Source organism: Mustela nivalis, assembly GCF_964662115.1.
Source record: "Mustela nivalis genome assembly, chromosome: 6".
In the NCBI taxonomy this organism is placed as follows: domain Eukaryota; kingdom Metazoa; phylum Chordata; class Mammalia; order Carnivora; family Mustelidae; genus Mustela; species Mustela nivalis.
Window position 1 is genome coordinate 155,425,869 of NC_139025.1, and position 26,938 is coordinate 155,452,806.

Sequence of the window (26,938 nt, forward strand, 5' to 3'; positions counted from 1 at the left end):
AAATCATTCTGAGCTGAGCCGAAGGCAGAGGCTTAAACCACTGAGCCACCCAGGTGCCCACCGAGCCTCAATTCTAAATTTGTCTGATGGTTTACTCATGGTGTTAACTCTCTTCTCCTCTCCTTGTACTTTCCAGAAGCTTAAAGTTAGGTCTAAAGCCTTGATGAGATCTAAGTTGAGTGTTTTGGACAAGAATATCGTAAGCGAATCAGACACGTGAAAAATAGCTCATCATCACGAGCCATCAGGGAGATTCAAATGAAAACCACATTAAGATGTCACCTTACACCAGTTAGAATGGCCAAAATTAGCAAGACAGGAAACAAGGTGTATTGGAGAGGATGTGGAGAAAGGGGAACCCTCTTACACTGTGGGTGGGAATGCAAGCTGGTGCAGCCTCTTTGGAGAACAGTGTGGAGATTCCTCAAGAAATTAAAAATAGAACTTCCCTATGACCCTGCAATTGCACTCCTGGGTATTTACCCCAAAGATACAGATGTAGTGAAAAGAAGGGCTAACTGTACCCCAGTGTTTATAGCAGCAATGGCCACGGTCGCCAAACTGTGGAAAGAACCAAGATGCCCTTCAACGGATGAATGGATAAGGAAGATGTGGTCCATATACACTATGGAGTATGATGCCTCCATCAGGAAGGATGAATACCCAACTTCTGTATCAACATGGACGGGACTGGAGGAGATTATGCTGAGTGAAATAAGTCAAGCAGAAAGAGTCAATTATCATATGGTTTCACTTATTTGTGGAGCATAACAAATAGCATGATGGACATGGGGAGATGATGAGGAGAAGGGAGTTGGGGGAAATTGGAAGGGGAGGTGAACCATGAGAGACTATGGACTCTGAAAAACAATCTGAGGGTTTTGAAGTGGTTGGGGGGGTGGGAGGTTGGGGGAGCCAGGTGGTGGGTATTAGAGAGGGCATGGATTGCATGGAGCACTGGGTGTGGTGCAAAAACAATGAATACTGTTATGCTGAAAATAAATAAAAAATAAAATAAAAAAAGAATATCTTAAGCGATGCTATGCACTTCTCAACAGGAACCCATGAAGACCCTGAAGTCTGGCTGTCTCGTCGGTGACGCTAGTTCTGATCACTGGGCTGAGGAGGTTAAGGCCATTTTGTTTTTTCATAATCAAATAGTATTTAAATTTATGGAGATTTACGCACATATATAAAAGTAGAGGGGATGGTATGATGACCTATGCATCAGTCGGACTCAATGATCATTAACATGTTAATGTGTTAATACCCCCCACCCACCCCCGCCCTGCTACCGACCATTCCTCTCAGCCAAAATCCCTAACACAAATCCCACACGTCATATCTATTTCCGTCATAAACAAGTCAGTACACATCTCTTTTTCATTTTTTTCTCTTTCTCCAAATTTTTAACGCCACTTAGTTGACACACAGTGTAATATTAGTTTCCGGAATAGAATTCAGTGATTCATCACTTACAACACCCTGGTGCTCATCCCAGGTGAAGGGCTCTTTTTTAAAGATTTTTTTATTTATTTGACAGAGAGATATCACAAGCAGATGGAGAGGCAGGCAAAGAGAGAGAGAGAGAGAGAGAGAGAGAAGCAGGCTCCCTGCTGAGCAGAGAGCCCCGACACGGGACTGGATCCCAGGACCCTGAGATCATGACCTGAGCTGAAGGCAGAGGCTTAACCCACTGAGCCACCCAGGCACCCCTCTTTTTTAAATACAGTACTGTTAATACCCTTAAGAATAAATAACTTCTAAAAAATAATAATAAATAAATTAATAAATAAATAACTTCTTAGTATCTTCAAGTATCCAGTCAGCAAGTAGATTCCCCAGATTGTGTCATACATGTGTTTTCATGAGTGGTTGGTTCAAATCAGGATCCAAACATCCAAATCAGGATCAGGATTCATACATTTCTTTGCATTTCATTTGTAAGATATCTCCCTTTTTCTTGCCCTCTGCTTGTCAGAGACACTGAATTATAGAGAACTAGCGCGCTTTCATAAAATAAATCCTTTACAGGACAACTGAATGTCAAGTGTGCTAATATGAGTTCAGGGGACAGTCAGGTGTGTTGATTTGGCATATCTTTGAATACATTCTTTTAGCAAAAATAGTAATCAGTCATCAGTCGGTATATTAAATCACCAGCCAGCAATAAGAAAAACATATTTTTTTTTCTTTGAGACCAAGCTCCTTTTTAAGTGTTACTTCTGACGGAACCGTGACCCTGACTCTCTCCCTGGAGCTCAACGTTTGCCTCCAATCAAACCTTCGCTTTTCCTAACGCTTTTAAAATGAAATCAAATGAGATGAATGGTAATTACTGAATATAGAGCATTAAGAAATCAATTTAAATCAAAATCCCCTCCTAACAGAACACCGATTAAATTAGTGTCCTGGGGCTACCATCACCAGGTGCCACGAGTGGGTGCCTTAACGTCAGACGTTTGCTGTCCGCCGGTTCTGGAAGCCAGGAGTTTGCGATCAGGGCGTGGGCCGGACGGCGCCCCCAGGCTGGGAGGAAAGCCTGCCCTGCGACTGTCGCTGGAGCTCCAGGGGTGAAGCTTGGCCGTCCGGCTTGGGGGCCGCTCCGCCCTGTGCCTGCGCCCTCACGGGGCTGTCTCCCTAGTGTTCAGATCTGCATTTCTGGGTGTGTGCCTGTGTCCAAATTCCCTCTTTTTATAAAGACACCAGTCGTGCTGGGTTCAGAGCCCTTTGGACTCCAGTGTGAACTCATTTTGACTAATGACATCAACAAAAACTCGATTTCCCAGAAGGCGGCCTCCTGGGAGACGGGGTTAGGGCCTGGACAGACGCATCTCGGGGAGCTCCATTCGACCCCTCCGCAGCCCGTGTTCGGTTTCCAGTGGATGCAGGAAACGCTTCTGGGCGAGGGCGCGAGCTTAGGGCGGGGAGCAGGGGGCGGTGCCCGGCAGAGCGGACTGGACGCCCCGACGGACGTGACCCTGCACGTTCGCTGGAATTAAAACCCGGTGAATCCGTACATGGGTGAACCCTTCATGGCCTTCCTGGCCATCCACCGCTTCGCCTCTTCTCTGGTGGGGTTTTTGCCTTTGAAAAATCCTGCACCCCCCGCACCCCTCGGTCAAGACGGTTCAACTCGTGCCCTGACCGAGGCATTGGGGGGTCTTCCTTTCCGAAGCGGAGGTTTTCCGCGCGTCTTCCGGAGCCCGACAGCGCGTCCCGCCCCGGAGCCAGCGGCCTCGCGGGGGTGCCGGGGGCCGCGGGAAGGGCAGGGGCGTCCGGGACGAGGGACCCCGGCGCGGCTGTGGGCAGAAACGCCCGGCTGTGGCGCTGAGACAGCGGGTTTGGGGACACCTCGGCAGCAGCAGGTCTCCGGAGACTCCCGCGCGGCCGCGGGAAACGCTCCGTCTGGGCCGCTGACTTCGGGGAGCCGTCGGAGGAGCCCCGCCGGCCCGTTGCCTGAAGCGGGGCTCGTCGGCGCCGCCCAGCGCCCGGACAGCAGCCTAACGACCACGGTCACGTGCGGGTCAGAAACACGCAGTGCGGCCTCCGGGCGAACCCCACGGCCTCGTTCCTCCAGAGCCCTCGATCCCTGAGGTCTGAGCCCGGCCCCGGCCCCGGGCGCGCGGCCGCCGCCGTCCCCCTGCCCCCGGCGGCCCGGGCCGCGCGCTCGCACGTCGGGACCGCACCCCTGCCCCGTGGTCGGTTCTCAGACGGGGTCGGTGTGGGCAGGTCTCCGCGCGTGGCCCCGTCCGAAAACGAGGAGCCGCCGCTCGCCCCGCGAAGGGGGGCACGCCGGCGCCCCGGAAAGGAAAAAGACGCGCCGCCCAACGTGGGGCTCGAACCCACGACCCTGGGATTAAGAGTCCCATGCTCTACCGACTGAGCTAGCCGGGCAGGCGGAAGCCGGCCGCTTCCCGGAGCCCTTCAGCGGAATCCGACGCCTCCGACCTGCGGCGGGACTTGGGCTTCTCGCTGGTTTCATTTCTCCTATTTCGGGGGACCGAGTTGTTCTCTCCGCGCCGCAGCCGGTTCCTGAGTCTGCGCGCGCCTGCGGCCCCACAGCGGCCGGGGAGGGGCGGGGGCGCGCGCGGGCGAGGGGGGGGGGCGCGGGCGGCCACGGCGGCGCGGGCGGGGGGGCGGGCGCGCGGGCGGGGGGGCGCGGGCGGGGAGGGGGGCGCGCGCAGCCGCTGCTGCGGGAGACGCGAGCGGGCGAGGGGGCGGGGGCGCGGGGCTCCTGCTCTCGTCCACCGGAGACCCCGGGGCGTGCGCTCGCCGCCCATGAACGGGGGCCTAGGAAGGGTCCGACACCTGCTCCAGTCGGTCCTAGAGCTCCCCCACCCCGGGCGCGTGTTCGGCCCCGATGCAAGGGGCAGGGGAGGTGCGGGATACCTGCGTGGACGCGGACCCTGCAGAAAAGCTCAGAACTCAAGGCACCATAGTAGAGCTCGCTGGCCTCCGCGGGCCCGTGTGTCCTTGATTTTCTGGAACTTTTCTGAGGTTTTAGGGGATTTTGCAACCAAAGCAGGGCATATTCTTCACAGAGTAGGCGGTAATGGAAAAACGAAGCAGTCTCAGAAATTAACTGAAAATACCCTATAGTGTTGCCTCTCCCACAGATCTAAAGGGGTGAGGACCTTTATCTCCTAGACTCAGTGTGGGAAGGGACACGACTTCAAGGCTCTCCCCCTGAAACTGAAAAAGTAAAGACTTGTTTTGCTTTTCTAGCAGGAACTGTAATTATCACCACCTAGTTCCCCTCGATGAAGGAAGGAGTCCTCTGCTTCATGGGAAGGAAAAATCCCACAAACGTGTAGGATCAGAAAAAGCATAATTTCGCAAACCCTTAGAAACAAGGGTTATCAAACTGTAATTAAACCATTCGGCTAATAGTTGGTGGGGAACTGGACATCCACACGGATCAGAGTGACGGACCCACATGCCTCACACGCGCAGGATGGGCGGTGGGACGGAAGAACGCACAGAGGGGTGGTCACCACCCTGGGAAAGTCATCTGAGTTTTGCTAGTGGCTTTACTAATTAATCCTCAACAGGGGAGTGTGTCTTTAGCAGTGATGCGGTGTGAAGGTCGCGGGACCAGTAGCCTTTGTTTATTCTACCCAGAAGTGTCCTGTGTGTATCTGCCGGCCCCGAGTGACTCCCGCTCTCAGGAAGCAACCAGCCGGGTGACGCCACTCGGACCCAGGAACACAAAATCAGAAGGTGGAAATGCTTTTGTGTTTTTTTAAGGTTTTACTTATTTTTAAAGATTTCTTTAAATTTTGTCAGAATGAGAGAGAGAGAGAGAGAGAGAGAGAGCACAAGCAGAGCAAGCGGCAGGCGGAGGGGGGAAGCGGGTTCTCCCAATAGGGGAATCGTTCCCAGGACAGAGGGACCATGACCTGAGCAGAAGCTGGGTCCTTAACCAACTGAGCCACCCAACGTCCCTCGGGGGTGGGGACTCTGCAGGACAACGGGCCCAGGGTCTTCAATGAGAACTGTGTTTCCAGAAAGGACTTCTGCTCCATGAAGAGGCCTAGGGGCCATACCAGGCAGATGGGATGGGCGACCCTGGATTGGACGCTGTTCTGGGTAAGGAGCTGTCCAGCCGATTTGGGGATCAACAGGGGGGGAAATGAACATAGTTGGACTATCCGGTGAGCTGAAAATTCACTCTAGGAGAAAGTGGAGGGGACTGATTGGAAGAAGGGGACTGCAAGCAAAATGTCATCTCTCCTCTCAGGAAAAAGAAGGCCACGTAGTAAGTTATTAATGGTGACACTTGGGACTAGGAATCCCAAGTTTTACTTTTCGAATTTTTGTTTGCCTTTATTCTCTAGCTTCCTAAAATGCATTTAATCCTTCCAAAACCGTTTCTTTAAAAAGGTTATTTAAAAAAAATAGATGAGGGATGCCTGGGTCGTTCAGTGGACTGGGCGTCTGCCCTCTGCTCGTGTCTTGATCCTAGCGTCCTGGTTTCGGGTCCCGCGTGGGGCTCCTTGTTCAGCAGGGAGCCTACATCTCCCTCTGCCTGCTGTTCCTCTGCTTGTGCTCTCTCTGACAAGTAAATAAAATCTTTTAAAAAATAAAAAATAAATTTAAAAAAATAGATAAGAAAAAAGAAAGTAAAACAGAGGTAGGACTGGTGAATGAGACCATGACCCGTTTTCCACGTTCATAGGTTGCCTTACAATTAGGCTGACAGAGATGAGAACCCAGAAGTCCTGAGTTCCTCTCCTGTGTAGGAGGATTGCCAGTGTGGTCCACACCTTTCTAGCTGTCCAGGCGAAGGAGGAAAGCTGATCGTGGGGCTCATGGTACCTCCGATTTTAAGCCATTTAAACCAAACCAATTCCTGGGGTACCAGGACCAAAATGATACAACTCCACAGAGCCTGTTACTCAGAAGGAACCACTGCAGACCAAAGATATATGGATGCTTGCTCCTTTAGAAGTGTGTGTGCATGTGTGTGTGTGCGTGTGCACGTGTGTGTGTGCGTGTGCGTGTGTGTTTCTCTTTTTCAGAATGGTGGTGGAATAACTCATGACGTAAAATTCCCTTTTTCAACCTTTGTGAACCCCGGGGCTCTGGGGTAGTAAGTGCCTTCATGTTGTCGGGTCACCATCATCCATCTCCAGAACTCTTTCATTGTCCCAAACTGACACTCTGGCCCCATTAGACTCTAGGTCCCCGTGCACCTCCCGCGGCCCCTGGGACCCACGATTTGACCCCTCCCGGAGCCTCACCCTAGTAGAATTATCCAGTCCTTGTCTTTTTGTGATGGCGTATTTCACCAAGCCTATTATCTTCACGGAACCACGTTCTAGCAGGTGTCGGAAAGGCCTTCCCGTTCAAGGCTGAGCCGTATTCTGGTGCGCGTCTGTGCCTCCTCAGGTTTATCTCTTCGTCTGTCAAAGGGCATCTGCCTTACTTCACCTTCTCCCTGAATGTTGGTGTGCAAATATCCGTTTGAACCCCTGCCTTCCTCCTTTGGACATACTTCCCAAAATGGAATTTCTGTGTCCTTGGGTAATTCTAAGTTTAATTTTTTGAGGCCATTCTGCAATTTTTAGCCTTTGTGCAGACCACGTCCCTAATGCGGGCCTCTATTTCTTCAGCTGCAAAATAGGAGGGTAGGGGGAGTGAGGGCGGGCTTCGGGAGGCCCTAAGGAGCTCATGACCCAGTGCCCGCCCAGGCCCCTGGATGAAAGCCCTGGTCTCCATAGACTCTCCCCGAGTACGACGAGGATTCTTCCCAAGAAACATGACCTGACTGCCAGTAGGTGCTGGTCCTGGGAGGCCTGCAGGGGAGGGTGGACGGATGGAGGATGCGGGGCTAAGGCTGCACAGGCCCCTCTGCCTCACACCACCTGACCCCCACGTCTCCTGCCCCTCCCGCTCTCCATTCACTTTCTTTGTTCTGAAGCTTGGGGACAAAGGCAGGGGCCTGAGACACAAAGACACTTGAAATCTCTCGCAGGGATTTTTCATTCCAAGGGACCTGTAGCATCTTCCAGAGTCACCACGGAGATGGCTGAGCTGAGAACCAGCCCGGTGCCCTTCCCTCTGCCCTCTGGGTACCAGACTCCTCAATGATCTGGGGAGACCTCTGAAGCCAGCGCCATCTCTCCAGGCTTGTCCACTGCCGGGATGAAGTCCGAGGTCGGACCGTCAGCAGACCTGCCTGGCGTTGAGGAGTCTTGCTTCACCTCTGGGCCTTGATGCCCGACTCCCCCCACCCAGTCCCAATCCTGCTGCTCCAGCCACACTGAGCTGGGAAGAGAAGACCCTTGCATCCGCAGGCCTCCAGGAGGCCAGTGTCCTTCTCCCGGGCCCAGGGTCTCACTCCCCACTCTCCTTTGCCAGCTCCATCCCGGAAGAGCCCGGTCAGGAGGCCCCTTCCCCAGGAAGGCGCTGCTGCTTCCCAGATGGTGAGCGAGCTCTTCTTTGCACACACACGGTCAAGTACACTCCCTTCTGCCTCAGCGCTGTTTCTCGGCCAAGTGTGCAGGAAGTCAGCGCACGGGTGTTGGTCTGAGACCAGCTGGGTCCGGATGCCCACTGGGAACCCATATAGCCTTGCTGTTCGCAAACCGCCTCCCGGACCCCGGAGAAGCCTGTATGCATGGCTTCTGTCTGGCCCGCGGAGCGCTGGACTTCACTAGCCTGTGGGTCTGGCAGAAGAGGCCTGGTTTAAGTGAGGAGAATCCTGCCGCGTGCTCCCACCAGAGATCTCTTTCATCTCCAGGACACGGGCTTGATGTAGGGAAGGAGTAGCCCCGGCCAGCGCTGGGCATCATGGGGATGGGGTGAGGTGGCCGGGCGGTTCAGCAGAGGCCACACCCCGCTGCCAAGTTCACCCAAGGCTGTCAGGAAGCCGACAGGTGACAAGAGCACAGGTGTGGAGGAAGAGGAACCACAACCCTCCTAGGCTCTCAGCCGGCATGGAACACGGCGCAGCCTCGAAAAGGGCAGGCAGGTCCTCCGAAGCTCGCACCCAGAGCTACCCTCCAGCCCGGCAGGGCCACCACCTAGCACGGACCCACGAGAAATGAGAAGTGGAAACACGGCCCCACAAGACCCGTACCCCGCGCTCGCAGCAGCGCTGTCCCCGACAGCTACGACGTGGAAACCGCCACACGTCTGCCATCCAGTGAGCAATAATCTCACCGTCTACCCGGATCCCCACACAGCCTTCGGCCAGAAGTGCAAGACGGCTCAGGCGGCCGCGGAGATGTTCCTGAGGACATTATGCTCAGGGATAGAAGTGAACCAAAAAGACCAGGTATTGTAGGATTCCATTCATGAGAATTGTCCAGAAGAGGCAGATCCGTGGAGATGAGACACAGTGGAGGCAGGTTAATGGCTGTGGCGGGGGTGGGGGGGGTGGACGACAAAATGTTGTAAATTGCATGGTCTTAATTCTACATCCATACATGAAAAAACTCACTGAACTGTGCAGTTTAAAAAATGAATCTTATAGGGCCTCCAGGGTGGCTCAGCCCGTGGGGCATCTGACTCTTGATTTCAACTCAGATCAGGGTCTCAGGATGGCGAGATGGAGCCCAGGGTCTGCTCTGCGCTGGGTCTGGGGCCCATGGGGTTCTCTCTCTCTCTTTCCCTTTGACCCTCCCCTCTCTGTCCCTCTAAGGGAAAAAAAAAAAAAAAACCGTGAATTTTATAGTATGTAAATTATATCTCAATAAGCTATTTTTTAAATATTTTTTTAAAAATTTATTTCACAGAGAGAGAGAGGGAGAGGGAGAGAGGTCACAAGCAGGCAGAGAGGCAGGAGGAAGCAGGCTCCCGAATGAGCAAAGAGCCCTATGCGGGGCTCGGTCCCAGCACCCTGGGATCATGACCAGAGCCAACTGCGGAGGCTTTAACCCACTGAGTCACCCTGGCGCCCCTAAGCTATTGTTTTAAAAAGAAGGGGGGGATGCCAAAACAGAATAGGAGTTTAGATATATTCTAAATATTTAAGATAAACGTTTACTTTTTTATATCTCGTCAGTATGGTTAGTGACAACATACAACCTCATTCTGACAAAAGGTCAAATGTCTAAAGTCTGAGTCTCTAAATCCCGGGGGAGGTAGGGCCTGGAGCCAGGGGCCGCCGGCTTCCCGAACCACCCCCCCCCCCCCAGTTTGGTCTGTGACGTCAGGAAGCGTCTCTCCCGCCCCGGGCGCCGGATTCTTCATCTGCATCCCTGGGAGAACTCCCCCCCCACCCCATCAGGGTCCTGATGGCGGTGCCTCCCCTCTGACCTTCTGGGCAGCGCTGGCAGAGCTCCGGGAGGGCTCCCACGTCCTCCCACCGGGCCCTCCGGGCGCCGGCGCAGGTTGGGGACAGAAGGGGAACTGGGAGCCCCGAGCGCTCACAATGGTGCCATTGTGAGCCCGGCACAGCCTCTTTGTTCTCTTCCGCGCCATCCCCCGCCGTCGCCCTGCCCCGGAGCCGGCTCTGCGACGGGCGGGCCGCAGGGCTGGGGAGCGGTCTGCGGGACGGTGTCCCCGGGTGTCCCCGGGGCCGGAAGCTCGGTCATCCTGCCGGGATACGGGCCTGGCCGCGGCCGCCGGCTCACCTCGGCGGGGCTGGGCCTCCGCGCACCGGTGCCGGCTCCGCGCCGTCGCCACCCGGGGACGCCGCCCTCGGCCCTTGCTCTCGCGCCCCGCCTCGGTGCCCACGACCCGGCGCCGGCCTGCGCGCTGTGTGGCCGCGCGGGCGTCGGGAAGGACGACGTTGTGCCCAGAGGGGCCTGGGGCGCAGAGTGGCCGAGGCGCCGCTCACCGGCCCTGATGGACGACGCCGCCGGCCGGCACCTCCCCTCCGCAGGGCGCGCGGCTCGCGAGTCCCTCGCCGGGACCGAGCCCCTCCCCGAGCCCGGGCTGCGTTTTAGAGAGAGTCGAACCGGGTCTGCGCGGCGGGCGCACGAGGTTCCGGGGCGCGGACGCGGGGAGGCAGGATCCAGGGACCCGCCGGCCAGCCCCAGCGGCTCTTCCGACGGTGTTTAGAAAGGAATCAGAAACCTGGTTTTAACTAAAAACTCCTGATTTTTAAATGTTGGCAAGTAAGTTGTTGTTCTTTTTAAAACAAGATTTATGTTAGCCAGGGAGCGTCCGTGCGCATATGCGAGGAGGAGGGGCAGTGGGAGGCGGAGGCCCGCGGACTCCCCTCTGCGCCCCCAGCCGGACCCCAGGACCGGGATGTGGACCTGAACGGAAATCAAGAGTCCAGCCCTCAACCCACCGAGCCCTCCAGGCTTCCGGGAGCGCCGAGTGTTTTTAATGCCAACACCAAGCCCGCTGAACAAAACCCGCCCCTGGGCCTGGGGATTTGCCCGATTGTAGGGTAGCTCTAGTTTTCGCTTTTCCAGCAACCTTCCCCCAGTGGCTGCCCCCCTTTGCATTCCCAGTACCAATGTACTGGGGTTCCCTCTTCTCCCCAAGGAGCCAAAGCAATCTTGGAAAAGAAATACAAATATTTAACAGCAGAGCTGAGCTGTGGGCTGCTGGGGCCCAGGAGGCAGAAATCTCAAGTTTCTTCCCTGGGGAGTCCCTGTGCACTGAACCCTGGCCGACTTCCCCAAACCCTAGCTGAGGGCCTTCTGTGTGCAGGGCGGGTGTCTCTCCCTTACTCCACAGAGCAGCTCAGTGTGGTAGAGATGAGCATCTCTGTCCCCCCGTCGAGCTCCGAGAGCTCAAGGCTCAGCGCGAGGCGCGGGCCTGGTGAGCGCTGAGTCACACTTGGACGTGTCGTGTCACTGTATTGCCCTCGTGAAGTGAACACGACACTGTACAGGAACTCACGGCACTTAACATTTTTAAAATAATAACTTTTTTTTAAAAGGTGTGCAGATTTGCTCGAGGTGACACAGAGAGTCAGGGACAGAGCTGTGTGGGTCTCCCTAAACTGCAAAGTAACAGAAAGACAAGCCACCCTGTAGCTAAACTGTCCCCAAACACCCACTTTGTGGATCCCGGCATTTATCAGAAGAAATGTTGATGGAGACTGAGGTTCAGCTGTTCCGAGAGAGCTTTTAAATTGTCTTTCGTACAAGAGAGTGAGTCTGTGGGAGACCTGCCACACCAGAGATCTGGGGCTCGGGCACCTGGCAGGGCAGGGCCTGGGCAATGTCAGAGCCTCGAGCAGTTCCAGGTCCCCCCACCCCCCACCCGCCAGGGCCCAGAGGGTCCAGGGGACAGGCTGGTCCTCAGCTATGTCTGCCTATTTCATTGACCCCCTAGAACTTGCCTGGGAAACCTTAGAGACAGGGGAGAGAGAGAAACAGTAACCCGGGGGGGCAGGGTGACCCCCACCTGGGTTTGCACACGTGTAGCATGGCGGGTCCCAGGTGCTAGAAAACCAGCCCCAGGCAAACCGAATGGGCAGGCTTGCCTTCCTCCTGGGACCTCGTCAGACTGAGGGAGAGAGGCCATGCCATGGGTTTCTGTCCTGGGAAACGTCTTGGGACCAGTCTCCCCATTTCTAAGGCTGTGGCTTGGCTAGAACCTGGGAGGCTGCCTCTCCCCGTTCCTCGAGTTATGAACTGGGTCTTGCTGACCGAACTGCTACCCTGTCTTCGTTTCTAGCCGGCCGTCTCCCTGGGGTGTCTCGGAGCAACCGCTGGGATTACTCATGGAGGCAGCTGGACCCCCGCAGGGGCAGCGCCCCCTGCCCCACATCCGCCCAGTGTGGTAGCTAGGGCGTTATTCATTCTTGGCACAATTCGGAAAGGAGCCCATCCACCCCCAGGCAGCTGAAAGTGGCTTCACAGATCTCTGTTTACTTGGCATTTTAACCAGTGACTTGAGAGCCGAGAAGCATCTGGTGGAAAGGTCAGGGCCGGGGCCGTGCTCATGTGCTGTTCAGCCAGAGTCTCCACACCCCTCCAGGCGCGCCAAGCAGATCAAGGCGGCCTGTCCCCGGCTGCTGCGGGAGGAGGCTCCTGCTCGGCCCAAGGAGGGGGTCAGGCCACAAGGGACTAAACTATGGGCACCCTGTGGCAGGTGCCCTGCAGGCCCCCAGGAAGCAGGGGAAAGCCAAACCAAGGCGTGGCTGGAGTGCGTGACTTATCAGTGCACAGAGCGGGGACGTGCGTGCCGTTTGTCAGTCAGGCCCAGCCCGCTGCCCCGTGACCCTGACGATGCGCTGACAGGGGGGAGGCAGGCAAGGGAAAGGGGGTTCAGACCAGGAGGCGGAGAGCCCAGGGGCCGGAGAGCCAGGACGGCGAGCGCCACAGCCCCTGTGGGCGCACAGGCAGACCCCATCTCGCGGGGCCGGCCCCCCTGGCAGAGGGAACAGCAGGAGCGGGTCAGCGCGAGGTCCGGGTCCAGAGGAGGCCGGCCGGGGAGCCTACGCGAGTGCCCGCTTCGCCGCCGCGCTGCCTGGAGGCTGCTCGGAGCATTTTCTAAGTCTGTTCTGTCATGTGAGGATTTCTATAAAATCAACATGGAGCCGACTGCAAACTGGATGAATTTTGAGGATAAAACTCAAGGCTGTAGGGAAGTTTCACTCCCAGCTGAACGCAGAGCCCTTCCGGGCCGGGCACAGGGACCCAGAGGGACAGCAAGGTCAGTTTTGCAGTTCATGGCCCCGGGGCACCCCACGTGGGTGGGAGGGCTCCAGAATGGGCCCTTTGAGTTGGGTCTTGATGTGGGCTGGGGTTTCAGCAGGGAAGGCTGGGGCTGGGAAGGGGGTCAGGAGCCCCTAGGGAGCCAGGGAGGAGAGGCGGAAAAGGCTAGGCAGGGCCTAGTGTGGGGCAGGACGTGCAGACCGAGCTCCGACTCAGAAGCGGCAGGGGAGGGTGGGGTGAGGCTCCTGAGTCGGAATGAGGTGCCTGACGGGGTGCCTGCCTCATGCTCACCCGTCCCATGTGAAGGACCGGCCACGAGCCAGTTCCGAGAGCTGGAGCTGAGAGCGCGTCAGCTGCTCCGGTGGGTTTGGACACGAAGCTCTGAACTGGACCTCCAGGCTGGCTCTGGCTCCCGCTCCGCCGCCCTGGAACCCTGCGGTTTTGTCACCACCGTGCCTCATTTTCCTCCCCTGGGAAACGGGGTGGGGAGGTAGGAAGCGTCTGGAGCAGGTCTGACACCCCCCGCACACACGGAGGACCTGTTCTCGCCGTCAGCGTTCTCACTGTTCGGTTTTGAATGTGTCCTAATTTCCATTGTGCTTTATTTTTTGGCATCACTTATAAGCTTTTCCTGCAGCGTGCAGGATTTTGTTACGTTGTTAGCGGATTGTGATCGGAGGCTGGAGGTCTGCCTGGCCGGAGGGCCCTCCTCCTGCCGTAGATGGTTCCGCAGCCGCTCACGGTCCATCCTTACGAAGTCACTTCCCCGAACACGTGAATATCCTTTCTCTGTCGGCTGCGGGGCTTTGAGCTTACCCCATTGATGGAGCTTGTTAATGGCATCATTGGCATTGTTGAGGTTTTCTGTCCATGACCTTTCATCCACTGAGCTCCCACTTCCCGAGAGCTGTGTCAAACCCCTGCCACCGCGGCACCGGTTGGCCCCCATAACTCTGTCGGCTTTTGCATTATGTAATTTGAGGCTCTTCCATTTTGTGAATAGAAGCTGAACATTTCCAAGCATTTTGTTGGAGAATTGTTACTTCCTATTGTTCCGCCCTGAGCTGCTGTCCCCCTCACAATGCCTTCCTGCCCCTGGGCGCCTTCCTCTGCCCCTAGCAGCGCCCACATCCCCGTCCCTGGCTCGGGTGAGGAGGGAGGCGTGGGTCCACGGCTCCCACGCACCCTGAGAAGTGAACCGTCGGCAGCTGTGGACAAGTGGGCCACGAGCAGATCCACGCATGGAAGTGCAGCGTAGCCTCCATCTCCCTCACCTGTAAGCCGAACCAGCTGTCCACCTGCTACTGCTTTCACTGTCCGCGCGGGCCAGCTCACACCCAGCACACGTTTGCTGCAGGCTGGCTGTGCATCCGGCCCTGTGCGTTGGCCGAGGGGTGGGGGCAAGGACAGGCACACACACACGCGCACATATACACATGCGTACATGCGTACACACGTGGACGCACATACAGACACACGTGCACGTATGCACACACACGTACGCACATATGTACGCTTACACACGTGTTTATGCCCAGCGGCTGTGACCGGCTTTGAAAACCACCTAGCAGTCTCCCTCTATTCTGTTTGCACAGACTCCCCTGAACACAAGGGCGCAGACAGCCCGCAGGCTGAGAGGGTGGGGACTAGGAGGAGACCCGAGCCAGGGACGGGGATGTGGGCGCTGCTAGGGGCAGAGGAAGGCGCCCAGGGGCAGGAAGGCATTGTGAGGGGGACAGCAGCTCAGGGCGGAACAATATGAAGTAACAACTCCTCCGCTCCAGGGGCAGGACCAGGCTGTCCCTCGAGGCCACACCTGGGTCTTGTTCCCACACTCAGGGCAGTCCCCAGTGAAGCCTCATGAGGGCCGGCTCCGAGCTGGGCTCGGGCTGTGACTGCCAACACCTCCTTGAGAGCCACAGTCCTCCTCTGGGTGAGCACGCTTCGATGGTGAGAGCCAGTGAGAAGCGCCCTGACCTCCATCAAGGAAACAATTCAGAAGAACGAAGAGTCAAAGGAACTATGATGCTTATAGGATCTCCACTTTGTGGCAAGAAGTGACCCTGAAAACAGTTTGCATGGGAAGAGCACTGAGAAAAGAACACAGAGGTGTAGAAATGAATCCCTGAACCACGGACCCCCTCATTTTATGGGGGAAGAAACCGGAGCTCAGATCGGCAACGTGACTCACTCAGGGTCACACAGCAAGGCAGACCAGGGTCTTCTGACCAAGCGGACTCCAGGCTGAATGTCTCTGCCTCCCACACCTTGGCTGGTGTCCATGATGCGGTACATACGGACTGATTAGTGTAACTTTCTACAATAGTCTGTAAACAGGATGATATTAGGGGCACCTGGGTGGCTCAGTCGGTTGAGTGTCTGCCTTCTGCTCAGGTCATGATCCTGGGGTCCTGGAATGGAGCCCCATGTTGGGCTCCCTGCTCAGGGAGTCTGCCCCTCCCTCTCCCTCTGCCCCGCCCCCCTGCTCATGCTTGCTCTCTGACTCTTTCTCAAATGAATAAATAGAATCTTCAAGGAAAAAGAAATAGGATGATTTTTAATATTTGATTTGACAGAGAGATCACAAGTAGACGGGGGTGGGAAGCAGGCCCCCTGCTGAGCAGAGAGCCCGATGTGGGGCTCGGTCTCAAAACCCTCAGATCATGATCTGAGCTGAAGGCAGAGGTTTAACCCATTGAGCCACCCAGGCACCCTGAAAGGATAATTTGAGAACAGGCCGCCTGGGTGGCTCAGTCATTTTAGCATGGGCCTTTGTCTCAGGTCATCTCAGGGTCCTGGGATCGAGCCCCACGTCGAGTTCCCTGCTCATGGGGGAGTCTGCTTCTCAGTCCCTCTCTCATTCCCCCCATTTATGCTCTCTGGCTCTGTTTCTCTGAAATAAATAAAAGTCTTTCAAGAAATGACCATGTAAGAAGCTATTACGTCTGATTCAGAGTGCTCACGGCTCCCGGACCGTCTCATGGCCTCTTAGGAGAGCACCCTGTGTCGCACTGCTGGTTCCTAGGGCCAGCGCTTCGGACGGCTGGGGCCTGGGTGGCCGGAAGACAGGTAGGAACAACAGCAGGGGTCCTTCTCCCTGCTGTTGCTCCCACAAAACACAATCCCCTGCGCATGAGTGAGAAAGGAGCTGCACGCGGCTTTTAAAATGAACACCAAGAAAAATAATCACAATTTGGTGCTACCAACGAAGGCACTGTGGTTCTCTACTTTCCAAACACGTATCTTCTTTGTAAGCGCACACGCCCTCCAAGACACTAAGATTCTTCCCGATGGCCGATGGCCGAGCTTCAAAGAAGAGGCATTGTGCTGGGGCGCCTGGGTGGCTCAGTGGGTTAAAGCCTCTGCCTTCGGCTCAGGACATGATCCCAGGGTCCTGGGATCGAGCCCCACATTGGGCTCTCTGCTCCGCGGGGAGCCTGCTTCCTCCTCTCTCTCACTCTCTGCCTGCCTCTCTGCCTACTTGTGATCTCTGTCTGTCAAATAAATAAATAAAATCTTTAAAGAGAAAAAAAAAAAAAAAAGAGTCGTTGTGCTGTTCATACCAGGAGCTGCTGGGGCCTGCCTTCCCTTGGGCGCAGCGCTGGCTCTGGGATAACACACCTAGTGACATTCAGGTCGACCCAAGGTCCCACCTGGACTCCTGGCCTGGACACCACGTGTGGCAAATGGGTTCTTCCTTTACATTCAAGCTCAAGTCTTCCTCCCGAGAACCGTCAGCCATGAAATTCAGGTGCAGATGGTTGCATGGATACGAGTCTGACTCTGACCCCTCCTCTGCAGCCCTGTTGCTGGTAATGTTTTACCGTGGCTCGGCGTCAGCACGAGCATCAATGGCCGTCGACCAGAGAAGGCATTTCAATCACGTGCCTTTTGATTTAGCTTCTGGGGCGCACGTGGGAGCTAGGGGAGAAGGTCCTTCCAGCCACATGACATGCATACTGAAGATATGCCCCCCCCAGTCCAGGCTCACGGGAGTGCAGAAATCACCTAGCACCTCCACACCCCTGTGGGATGCATCCGTCTGTCTCCCTCATTCTTTGTGACCAACTGGCATCTACTGGGATACCTCCAAGGACAGGGAGCTTACTACCTCATGATGCTAAGGTGCTCAAAAATGGGAAAGGTCTGTCATAATCAGGGATCAAAATCTGCTCCCCCTAACTTCTCTCCCCTGGGTGGCAGGTGCACCCTCTGTAGCCACCCAGGCTAGTGATGCACCCCTCCAGCACCCCCACTCCATGATGCACACCTCAGGCCTTCAGGTTGCTCCCTGCAGCCCCTGATTAGTCAGAGAAGCCCCAGAATCTAGAGAAGACCGGAGGCAGGCAGGCCTCCTGGATGAGAGCTCAGAAGTCCCCAGCAGCGGAGGGCTACCTCCCTGCCTTCTGCTTCTCCCCCGAGGACTTCACAGATGCTTACAGCTTCCTTACAAGCACAAAGGTGACACCTAAGTGGGAGTCGGAGTAAGTCCTTGGAGGGTGAGGAGTGGACCTCATAGGGTTGGCGGGCTGCCGCAGGACATCCAAGCCCTGGACCTGGTAGGATCCCCAACATTCAGGTAGGACAGGACACTGAGGCTGGGCTGGAAGGAATTCATCACCCTGGGTGGCCCAGAAGGCTGGTGGGGCGCTCTCAGCTTAAGGAACCTCCATGGTCCCCCTGGGAGCCCTGAACACCGGCCAGACGCCAGACACTGCTTCTTGACGTCATCAACCCCCACCTGGACCCCTGCAAGCGACCCACTCTGCCCCATCGCTCCCAGTACTGACATGGAGGGAGCTGTCCTCACTGAGAATCCCACTTCCCGGGGTTCAGGCCTGGCTGGCCATGCAGCTGCTGGGGCCGCTCGGCTCTTCGCCCTCGCCGAATTCCGGGCACTGCACGAGGCAACGAGCGAGCTGGGGCGGCTGTTGGAGTGGGCGAGGCAGACGGAGCTGGCTCCGCGGTTGGCTCGGTCAGCACCCCCAGAGCGCGGGGGCCCCGCCAGGCTCTCAGCAGGGCTGAGCGCAGCGGCACACAGGCCGGGCAGGGGCAGCAGCGGCAGGTGTCCAGCGTGGCCCGTGGCGGACACCCTCGGACGGCAAAGGGCGGAGTGAAGCGCAGCGGGCACAGGCGTCCGCCACCGCGCCCCCCTCCCCACGCTGTCGGGGCGGCCGGCAACCCTCAAAGACTGGGCCGTCGGGCGTGGAGACTGTGTGAGCGTCCGCGACCCCCTGCGCCGCACCCTTTAGGCTCAGCTGCGGTCGCGCACCACGCTCCCGGTGTGGACGGGCCGCGTCCGCTCCTCCCGCCCGGCGACGGCCGCGAGGCTTCCGGGCTCGGGTAGCGCGGCTGGAGCGGCGCGGGGACCCGCCCCGCGGTGCGCTTGGCCCGGACGGTGGAGGGGGAGCCCGGGCACAGCACGTGGCGCCCGCGTCCTGCCCGCCTCGCCACCCGCGGGCCGTTCATGCGAGAGCTCTGCAGCCCTCGGTCCCCGAGCCCGCCGCCCGCGGCCGTGGTGCGGGAGCCAGCCTCGACGGCGCGGACCCCAGCCGCGGCACCCGCCCCGCCTGCTCCGGGGCTAGCTCCTCCCGCTCCGTCCACTCCGCCCCCTCCGCGCTCCTCCCGCTCCGTCCACTCCGCCCCCTCCGGCCGCCCCGCCCCCTCCGCGCTTCGCTCCGCCCCCATTCTGGGGTCCGCGCCCCCTCGGGCGGCTCCGGGGCGGGGAGAGGCGGGCTTGCGGCGCCGCGCGGCGGCACGTGGGAGAGGGGACTGGTCGGCCGCAGGCGAGCCCCGCCCCAGGGCCTCCGGGCCTTGTCTCTAGGGCCGCCCTTCTGCGATTCCTCGTGACGGAGGCCCCGAGGCAGGGGAACCGTCACGAGGGTGCTCCGCGTCCAGCCGCGCAAGCCGGACCCTCCGCCCCCCGCCCCGCGCCCTCGGACCCCCCTCGCCTGAAGAAGGTGCTTCCCCCGCGCGGCAGCCGTGGGCCCCGCTCGCCCCAACCCCGTTTTGGTCTGTTAACGTATCCGGGCCCTCATTCGTTCCCAAGGCCGGCAGGGCTGCCGCACGGGGCCTGGACACCGAGAAGTGACTAGGGCAGCCCGGGGAGCAGAAGCCGACGGGGGGGGGGGGGGGACGCGCCCTGCTGAGCGTACTCAGAGTAGGGGGCCCCAGACCAGGGAAAGCCGGGAAGTCTTCCCGGAGGAGGCCGCTTTGCGCTGCTCACAAGACTCTCTCGGCTTGACGCACTCCCGTGACTTCCTCTCCAAGCTGGAACGAAGTTACATTTCCTGCTTTGGCCCCGTGGCAGAGACAGACCCACAGCGGGGGCTTCAAAGCAAATCCAGAAACGAACCCCAGACCGTGGAGGTCGGGGCTGGAATCTTAAGGCATGGTATTTGTGAAGGCGCCCGGGCAGCGTCCGTGTGCGCCCGCCCTGGCCTCTGACCTAGGGGAGCCTAAGTGGCCTGAGTGGCTCTCCTGTCGCAGATCTTCCTGTGGCCTGGCCGACTCCTCAGCGCTGGCGTGGACCCCAATGCCACCCCTCAGAAACGCCTTCCCTCCGCGACCCGCTTCCTCACGTCCCCAGACAGTGCACACCGTGTGTGTGGTAGGCACTCTGCTGAACACTAGGGCTGCCACCACCCTGGGGAGCCCACCTTGTGCTGGGACGTAGGATTGGGGTCTTGCTGGGGGTGCAGACAGACAGGAGATGAGCTGGTACAGGGAACGAGCAGCAGATAGAACAGAACAGGGAAAGAAGACAGAAGGTTAGTAACTGAGCAGGAAGTTCCAGGACCGTGGGGTGTCTGGGCTGAAGGACAGGAGGGCCCCCGGGGAGAGGAGAAAACCACAGTCCCCTTTATGTCACTAGCCAGCCATGTGTCCTGGGGCTGACCCATGACCCTTGCCTGTCTGTAAGGGAGGAGAAAGATAACCCCTGGCCAGGGTCATGGGAGAAGTAGCCCAGCGAATGGGGGAAAGGTCTTAGCCCCGGCCGCTGTGGACCCTTGCTCCTTCTTCCCTTCCTCTCCCCCCTCCTCCCCCTCCTCCTCCTCTTCCCCTCCTCATTCTCTGCCCCTCGCCCCCCTCCTCCTTATTCCCTTCGTTCCCAGGTTCCTCTCAGGAAGACAGTCCCCCACGGGCCTTAGCTCTGGCCTTCTTTCCTGCCCTCATCAGGAACAATGGCACGGTGTGCCACCAGGAGCTGGGAGGCGGTCCCCAGAGGCCAGATCTTCCCTGTGTCTTCTGTCCACCATCAGTCCCCACAACCAGACCTGCTCCCAGGCCTCTGCCTCCCTTGCCCAGGAGGAGAATCAGCAAGACGTGGGATTCCCAGCCCAGTTATCAGAAAGGGGGGAAATGAACCTGATTACCCAGCTTCAGTCTGGGCCAGACGCTGATTGAACTAGGAATCTGATAGAAAGTTTGCAAAATTAGGAGGATTTCTTCTTCTGGTGGGAGATGTCACGGTGTATCAGGTGGCTGGGGTTTTAGTCTCTGTGCTCTAGCCATTAACGTGCTGTGCGATTTGGGGCAAGTGACTTGCCTTCTCTGGTGTCTGCTTCCTCCTCTGTAAAATGGTGTGTAAGTCCCCTTGTGTTCTCATACCCTAAGAGCTCTCTGGGTACCTGTTATCTTCATTCATTCATGTAGGACTTGTGGGGTGTATAAGCCCAGGTCCTTTTTTCTCCTCTGCAGTAAGAGGGGAAGTCACACCACGGCATGCCCCCAACCAAAACCCTCCACGACCTCCTGTCTCATTTAGAGTAAGGTCCTTACTCCTCACCTGGGTATAGGCCCTGTCTGATCTGGTGCCTGCACTCTGACCTGTTAGAGTCCTCCAACCTCACACTCTGTGCTGGGATCCACCTACATCTGCCGGGGCCTCCCTCCAGAGCCCAAACCTTTGCTCACCTCCTGGGCCTTTGCACTTGCTAGAACCTCTGCTTGGCACTTTTCTCAGTTTCCTCCAAGACTGGCTTCTTCTTACCCAACAGGTCTCAGATCAAATGTTGCCTCCTCCAAGAAGTCCTCCCTGACTACCTATAATCCCCAACCCCATTCCACTTCAAGTCTCCCTCTCATCACCCTAGGATAAAAAAAAAAAAAAAAAGGCTTTTAAGTAACTTTTTTTAAAGTAAACTTTTAAGTAAAATGTAAAATCCACAGACCACACGCATGCCTATGTGTCATAAGAGTACGGATGATGGGTTTTCACAAACCAAACACACCCATATAACCAGCACCCACATCAAGAAGCAGAGCATGACGCATGGGGGGGGGCGGTCGGTGAAGGACCGTCATGTGGACCAGCATCCACTCTTACCCCAGGAGCTCTGGGGGCATCGGGGAGCACAGAGAGGGAGGAGCTGAGTGGGGGCACACGGTGCTGGGGTCCTCACAGAGGATGTAGGCCAGAGAGGGAGGGCTGAGACCTGACTGGGGTCTGCAGGACTCATTCCTGAGCACGTGTGAGCACACCTTGTGTGGTGGGCCCTGTGAGGAGACCCCCTCCGGGCCCTGGACAGGCAGAGCTGGAGGGGCCGTGGAGGACATGGGCTGGAAAGTGCCTCCACCAGGATGGTGGGGGGAGTGTCCCAGAGAGGGCCGGAGGGTGGATGGAGCCGGGGGAGGGGGCAATGCTGAGGCTGCGGTGTGGGGAGGGGACACCTCCTGTGTCCAGGCCCAGGGCCAAGATTGTCACAAAAATCAGCTCCTCTCCCTTACAGCCCCCTGTGAGATGGGGGACGGGACCCCATTCCCACGGGAGGGAACTGGGGTGCCTCGGCTCTGCTCTGTGATGCTCTGATGGCATCTCCAAGGACCGGCACTCGGGATCTCCCCAAGACGAAGCAGTCACAGCAGGGAGAGGGTTGCAGGTTGGGGACATTTCGTTTTCTTTTGTAAAAGGAGTCTCTTGGTTATTGTTAGGACAGTGGAAACAGAGCACTTCCACAGATCATGTTTCACCAGGGATGTGGTCTGTGTTTTTCCCTTTGGATGAATTCCCCCGCAGAGAGATTACAGGTGGCTGAGTCACTGGGCGCGCTGCTCCTGGGCTTCGGCCGCTCTGTCCCTGCCAAGGCCCCCCCTCGGCCTCCCGGAGCGCCGGGGTGTGTGCGGGGAATCCTCCGAGACCATGTGCCCAGCGGTCCTGGACGGCCTCCAGGACACGCAGGGCTGGGAAGCAGGGGACCGCGGGTGGCAGTGGGGGTAGGCCTGGCTCGGGAGCCCCCTTAGAGCGGCACCCCCACCCTGCCACAGATCGTGTGTGTGTGTGTGTGTGTGTGTGTCTCAGAGAGGTCGGAGCAGGGTTGGCGGCCATCCAGCTTCCTTGAGCACCGTTTGCCTCTTTAAATCTTGAACGCATGTTACTGGGATATATATGCAAACTAAACACCAAAAGACAGATACTTTTACAAATTTGACAGGTGCCAAGGGCTTCACGGGTGCGCGGTCCGACACTGCCTTCCTCGCCCCTCAGGGCGAGTGTCACCAGGGCTGTGTTCTGGGAACTCAGCCCGAGCGGCCGGGGGGGTGGGACGGCATGAGCCTGGGGCCGGGCGCATGCAGACCTGCTCTGGGTCCTGCGCTGTCAGTTCCTGTGTGACGTCATGGCAGTGACATAAGCTCTGTTTCTCTCGCCTGCGAATGGGATGGTGATGCTCATCTTGCAGGGCTGCTGGAGGGTCAACTAGAAGATTCTGGTAAAGCGTCCGTCATGTACAGGAGCCAGTGTTAGCTCAAGCGGCCGTAAGTGGGTGGTGGGTCGGGGGGTGGTGCAGGGTCCACACCGGGTGCACGGGACCTGCTATCCGTAGGCCCAGTGGCTAGGGCACCCTGCCTCCCTTGTAACCCACTCCAGTCCCAGACAGCTCCCCACGGTCTCCCCAGAACATCTGCCCACTGTTCAGAGAAGCGACACCACCCCCCCCCACCTTGCACTTGGACTTGGGCTTATCTCTTTCATGGTGTTTCACGCCCGAGTCACAGGAGTGAGAGTGCGAGACCTGAGCTCTCGGTCAGAAACCGTGTTCCTGGGGACCGGAAGGCCGCCGCTGGCCTCTTGCTCGTGGAGTTATGGGAGAGAATTCTGCGCATTTCCGACCATGGTCTTCGAGACCGTTTTCCCCGCTCTGGAAAACTCCGGATGGGACTTTTCTGGAGTCCCCGAGAGCTGGCTGGTGAGGAGGCAGAGAGGCTGTGTTGCGGGGTGGACCGGTCGGCTTTTTCTCCATCGTGCTGGATGCCGGCACACCCTTCCAGCCTGGATGTCTTGGTCCCTCCGCTGGAGAGGCGCCCCCTTTGCTTGAAGGTCTCCCTCTGAGCTCTCCGGGTCTCCTGGTGTTTGGATGTTGGATTTTTGGAGCTTTAGGATAGGGAGAAGTTTTCCTTTTGATGTAGGCACATCTATTAGCTTTCTTTCCCCTACAGATTTTGCTGTTGATTTCATCTTTAAAGTATTCTTCCCAACCCCCAAATTATATAACCAGCTCCATTTTTAATGTTGGCGAGAGCAACTTCGTCATAAGGCTCGTGCTGTTTTCCTTCAGCTGACTCTGCTCCACTGCGGGCAGCACACGTGAGTTTTCGTCGGGTGAATCAAGGAGAGAAACAATGTATTGGTTACAAAAAGAAGAAAAAAAATCCACATAATCTATTTTATCCAGAATTTTATTACCAGCAAGATTCTGTTTTTCTTTCTTCCCTCCTTCCTTTTTTTCTTTTTTAAAGATTTTATTGTTACATAATCTTTACACCCAGCATGGGACTCGAACTCATGACCCCAAGATCCAGCGTCCCCTGCTCCCCTGACCGAGCTGGCCAGGAGCTCCGAGATTCTCGTAAATGTCAAAGCAAGTATTTTCTTTACAAAAGTTAATAACACGCATAGAAAAAAATGTTAAAGGACAAGCAAGCAGAAAGGGCTCCCAGGCCCTCAGTAAATGCAACAGAAAAGCCAAAGAAGTTTTCAGATTATTTCTAGATGCAGGGATGTGGGACCCCGTTGCTGAAGGGGTGGCAGGTCGGAGAAGGAGCGCAGCGGAGGTGATGAGCCCTGGAACCTGCGGGTCGGAGGTGGGGGAGCGGGACCCGACTGTGCTGGGCTCCGGCTGGGGGCGCGGCTCAGGAGAAGAGCTGCTTGGATTCACAGGCAACAGTTTCCTCCCGGGGTCCTGGTGGGCACTGACCCGGGAGACCAGGCCCGGCCCCTGAGGGCTGCTGGGCTCTGGGTGGAAGCCAGAGCTGACGGCAGGGAACAGCAACACCATCAGCAGGGTCCCCCTGGACTGAGCCTGGCTCCTGGCTCCTGGCACTGGAGAGGCGTTCGGAACGGAAGCCTCTGTGAATCCTCATGAAGGGGAAGGGGCCTGTTTCCTGAGCACCTGTCTGCCCAAGGAAACAGCTCTGGGGGGAGGCGCTGCAACACAGAGGCTCCCTTGATGACCGCAGCCCACACTGGCCATCTGGGGAGTCAGAGCGTGCAGCGGCCAGAGACCCGAGTGCCGCAGGCAGGCCTGGCCAGGCCCCGACACCCGCACGTGTGGGGCCCTCGGCAGAGGACGTGGACTGTGTGCTCTGCACGTCTCCACCTGCACGCCCAGGAGAGTCGTGACCTCTACTCCACCTTGGGAGCAGGATGTTGCAAGACATCGCATGTAGGGCGTGGGGCTTGCACAGGGGACTCGGTCTGCGTTCGGTGTTCCACTTGGGCCTCCGTCTGTTTACTCTTCTAACTGCCCAATGGCAGTGAGACAGCGATGGCTCAGGACTCCCCAGAGGGACAGCTGCTGGGACCCCCATGCTGCTGTCCCTTTCCGTGAGGCAGACCACCCTCCAAGCTTGGGTAGCTGGTGCTGTGCATCAGAGATGGGGACAAATTGGCTCGAGTCTCCGGGCATCCGCAACAATGCCAGTCAGGCCTGGGCTGGTGGCTCAACGACCCTTCCAAGGCAAGCATCCCTTGCGTGTCCCAGCCCACACTTAGTCCTGTCCCACGGCGGGGGCGGGTGTTGGGGCAACCTTGCTCAGCAGTCTGGCCCCTACGCCAGAATTTAGAATGACTTTTGCAACTTTTGGGATGTACTGGAGTGGAAGGGACCCACCAAAAAAGTTTCTTTAATCTGGGGCGACCTACCTCCCTGTCAAGGTCACAAACATGCAGGCCCAGGACTTATAAGCCCAGAGCTGGGCCGGACCCACAGATGAGCTCCCCCTCGTGCACAGGGGAGGGTCCCCGCCAGACAGTGCTGCTTAGACTGCATCAGTGGGTAGAACACAGACTTCTTCCCCGTGCGGTTCACAGTCCGGTGTATTCTCGGCCCCATGTTAACCAGGGCTGAGAAGCAGCTCCAGGCTAGGCCGCTCACTGAGAGAAAGCCAGGGGCCGTTTGAGCGGAGCGTGCTGCCCCAAGCGTCCACACTCATTTCCTGGGAGGATTCGTGGGAAACTGAGGCAGCAATGGCCCCCGGGAAGGGGCACCGAGGGGCTGGGGATGACCGACTTTGGGAGGAGGAGTACTTTTCACTGTATGTAAAGGTTGAACGTTTACCCTGTGCTAGCCTGGCCCCCAGAACACAAAGCACAACGAAGACACTAGAACTAAGCTCTTCGGTTTGCCACACAGGCCTTTGAACGACTTCGTCCTCTTGCCAGAGATTTGCAACCTGGACACTAGTGACGTTCGCACTGGACAACCCCTTGCGGTGGGGGCTGCCCCAGGCACCGTGGGAGGCTCGGCGGGATCCCCGGCCTCTACCCACCGGCTGCCCATGGCACCTCCCCCTTGGCTGTGATGACCAAAAATCTCTCCAGACATTGCAAAATTCCACGGAAGTGAAATCACTGCTGGCTGAGAACGACCGCCCGAGAAAACCTGCAAAATGGGGAGTGGGGACCCGCGTCTCCGTCAGCCGGATACGACAGTCCAGGCCCACAGTTTTCATTAAATTAAAAAAAATTGTGTGCCTCATTTTACCGTTGTTACCTATTCGTTTATAACCCTAAACAGACTGGGCTCCGCTCTGCTCGCTACCTTTTAAGCAACCTGTCAATATACACATAGAAACAGAGAAGCAGGACACTGCCAGCTTCTCCTTCAATTGGGTGAGTTTCTGGTCACCTTTTAGCGAAGTTAAATCTCCCTGGGGGTGTTGGGCCGCCTCGCACAGTGATCACGGAAACTTAAGCTACCAAGGTTGGGGTGGGGGAGTCTGTAATTGGACCTTCTGGACATCTCTCTCGTTTGGTTCAAAACGTACTCTTTGCTCCCCAAATTTGGAGTTGGCCTTGTCTTTCTGGCTGGGTTATGCCCCACGTCCCGAGGGCAGCACTGAGCTCGCCGGGCCTTTGCATCCCGGGCTGTCCAGCCTGGTTTGTGAGGAGGGGCGCGCGGGATAAAGGTCAGGACCTGGGACTGGAGCGGGAGCAGGCGGCACTGTTGTCAGCCGTCAGAGAGGCCTCCGGTCAGTCTCGATGGCTGGCCACGGGAGGGAGGGTGGCAAGTTGCGGGGCTGGCCAGGGAGGGCTGTGTGTCCCCCTCACCGGGTCGTCTTGGTCTCTTGGGTGTCCTGTGCTGGGGGCTGCGTCCCGCAGGCGAGTGCGACCCCACGTTGCATCTCACGGTGGTCGGGTTCGCAGACCCACGCACAGACCGCAGGCATTCTGGTGATGGGCGCCATGACAGGCGGGGCAGTCGGGGCTCTCGGAGCGCCGAGAAGGGGGAAGGTGAGACCGCCCGTGAGCGCTGACGTGGTCAGTGTCTGCAAGGATGAGTCTCGGGGTACCAGGTCTACGCCCACTTCTCCCGTCACTGCACGTAGCTGGCTCGCACCCCTCCGGCACCCCTCCGGTGGCT

The 26,938-nt window shown here is 57.6% G+C and overlaps 1 protein-coding gene across 1 annotated transcript; it reads left to right on the forward strand.

Moving 5' to 3' along the window:
• Positions 1 to 18,543: 18,543 nt before the first annotated feature.
• LOC309866679 (uncharacterized protein) lies at positions 18,544 to 26,053 on the forward strand (the record flags this gene model as incomplete). Its single annotated transcript, XM_082734459.1, has 5 exons — positions 18,544 to 18,594; positions 18,662 to 19,036; positions 19,566 to 19,686; positions 25,418 to 25,610; positions 25,709 to 26,053. 5 exons carry the CDS (start codon positions 18,544 to 18,546, stop codon positions 25,875 to 25,877), a joined length of 909 nt encoding a protein of 302 aa, XP_082590585.1. The 3' UTR covers positions 25,878 to 26,053.
• Positions 26,054 to 26,938: the final 885 nt, after the last annotated feature.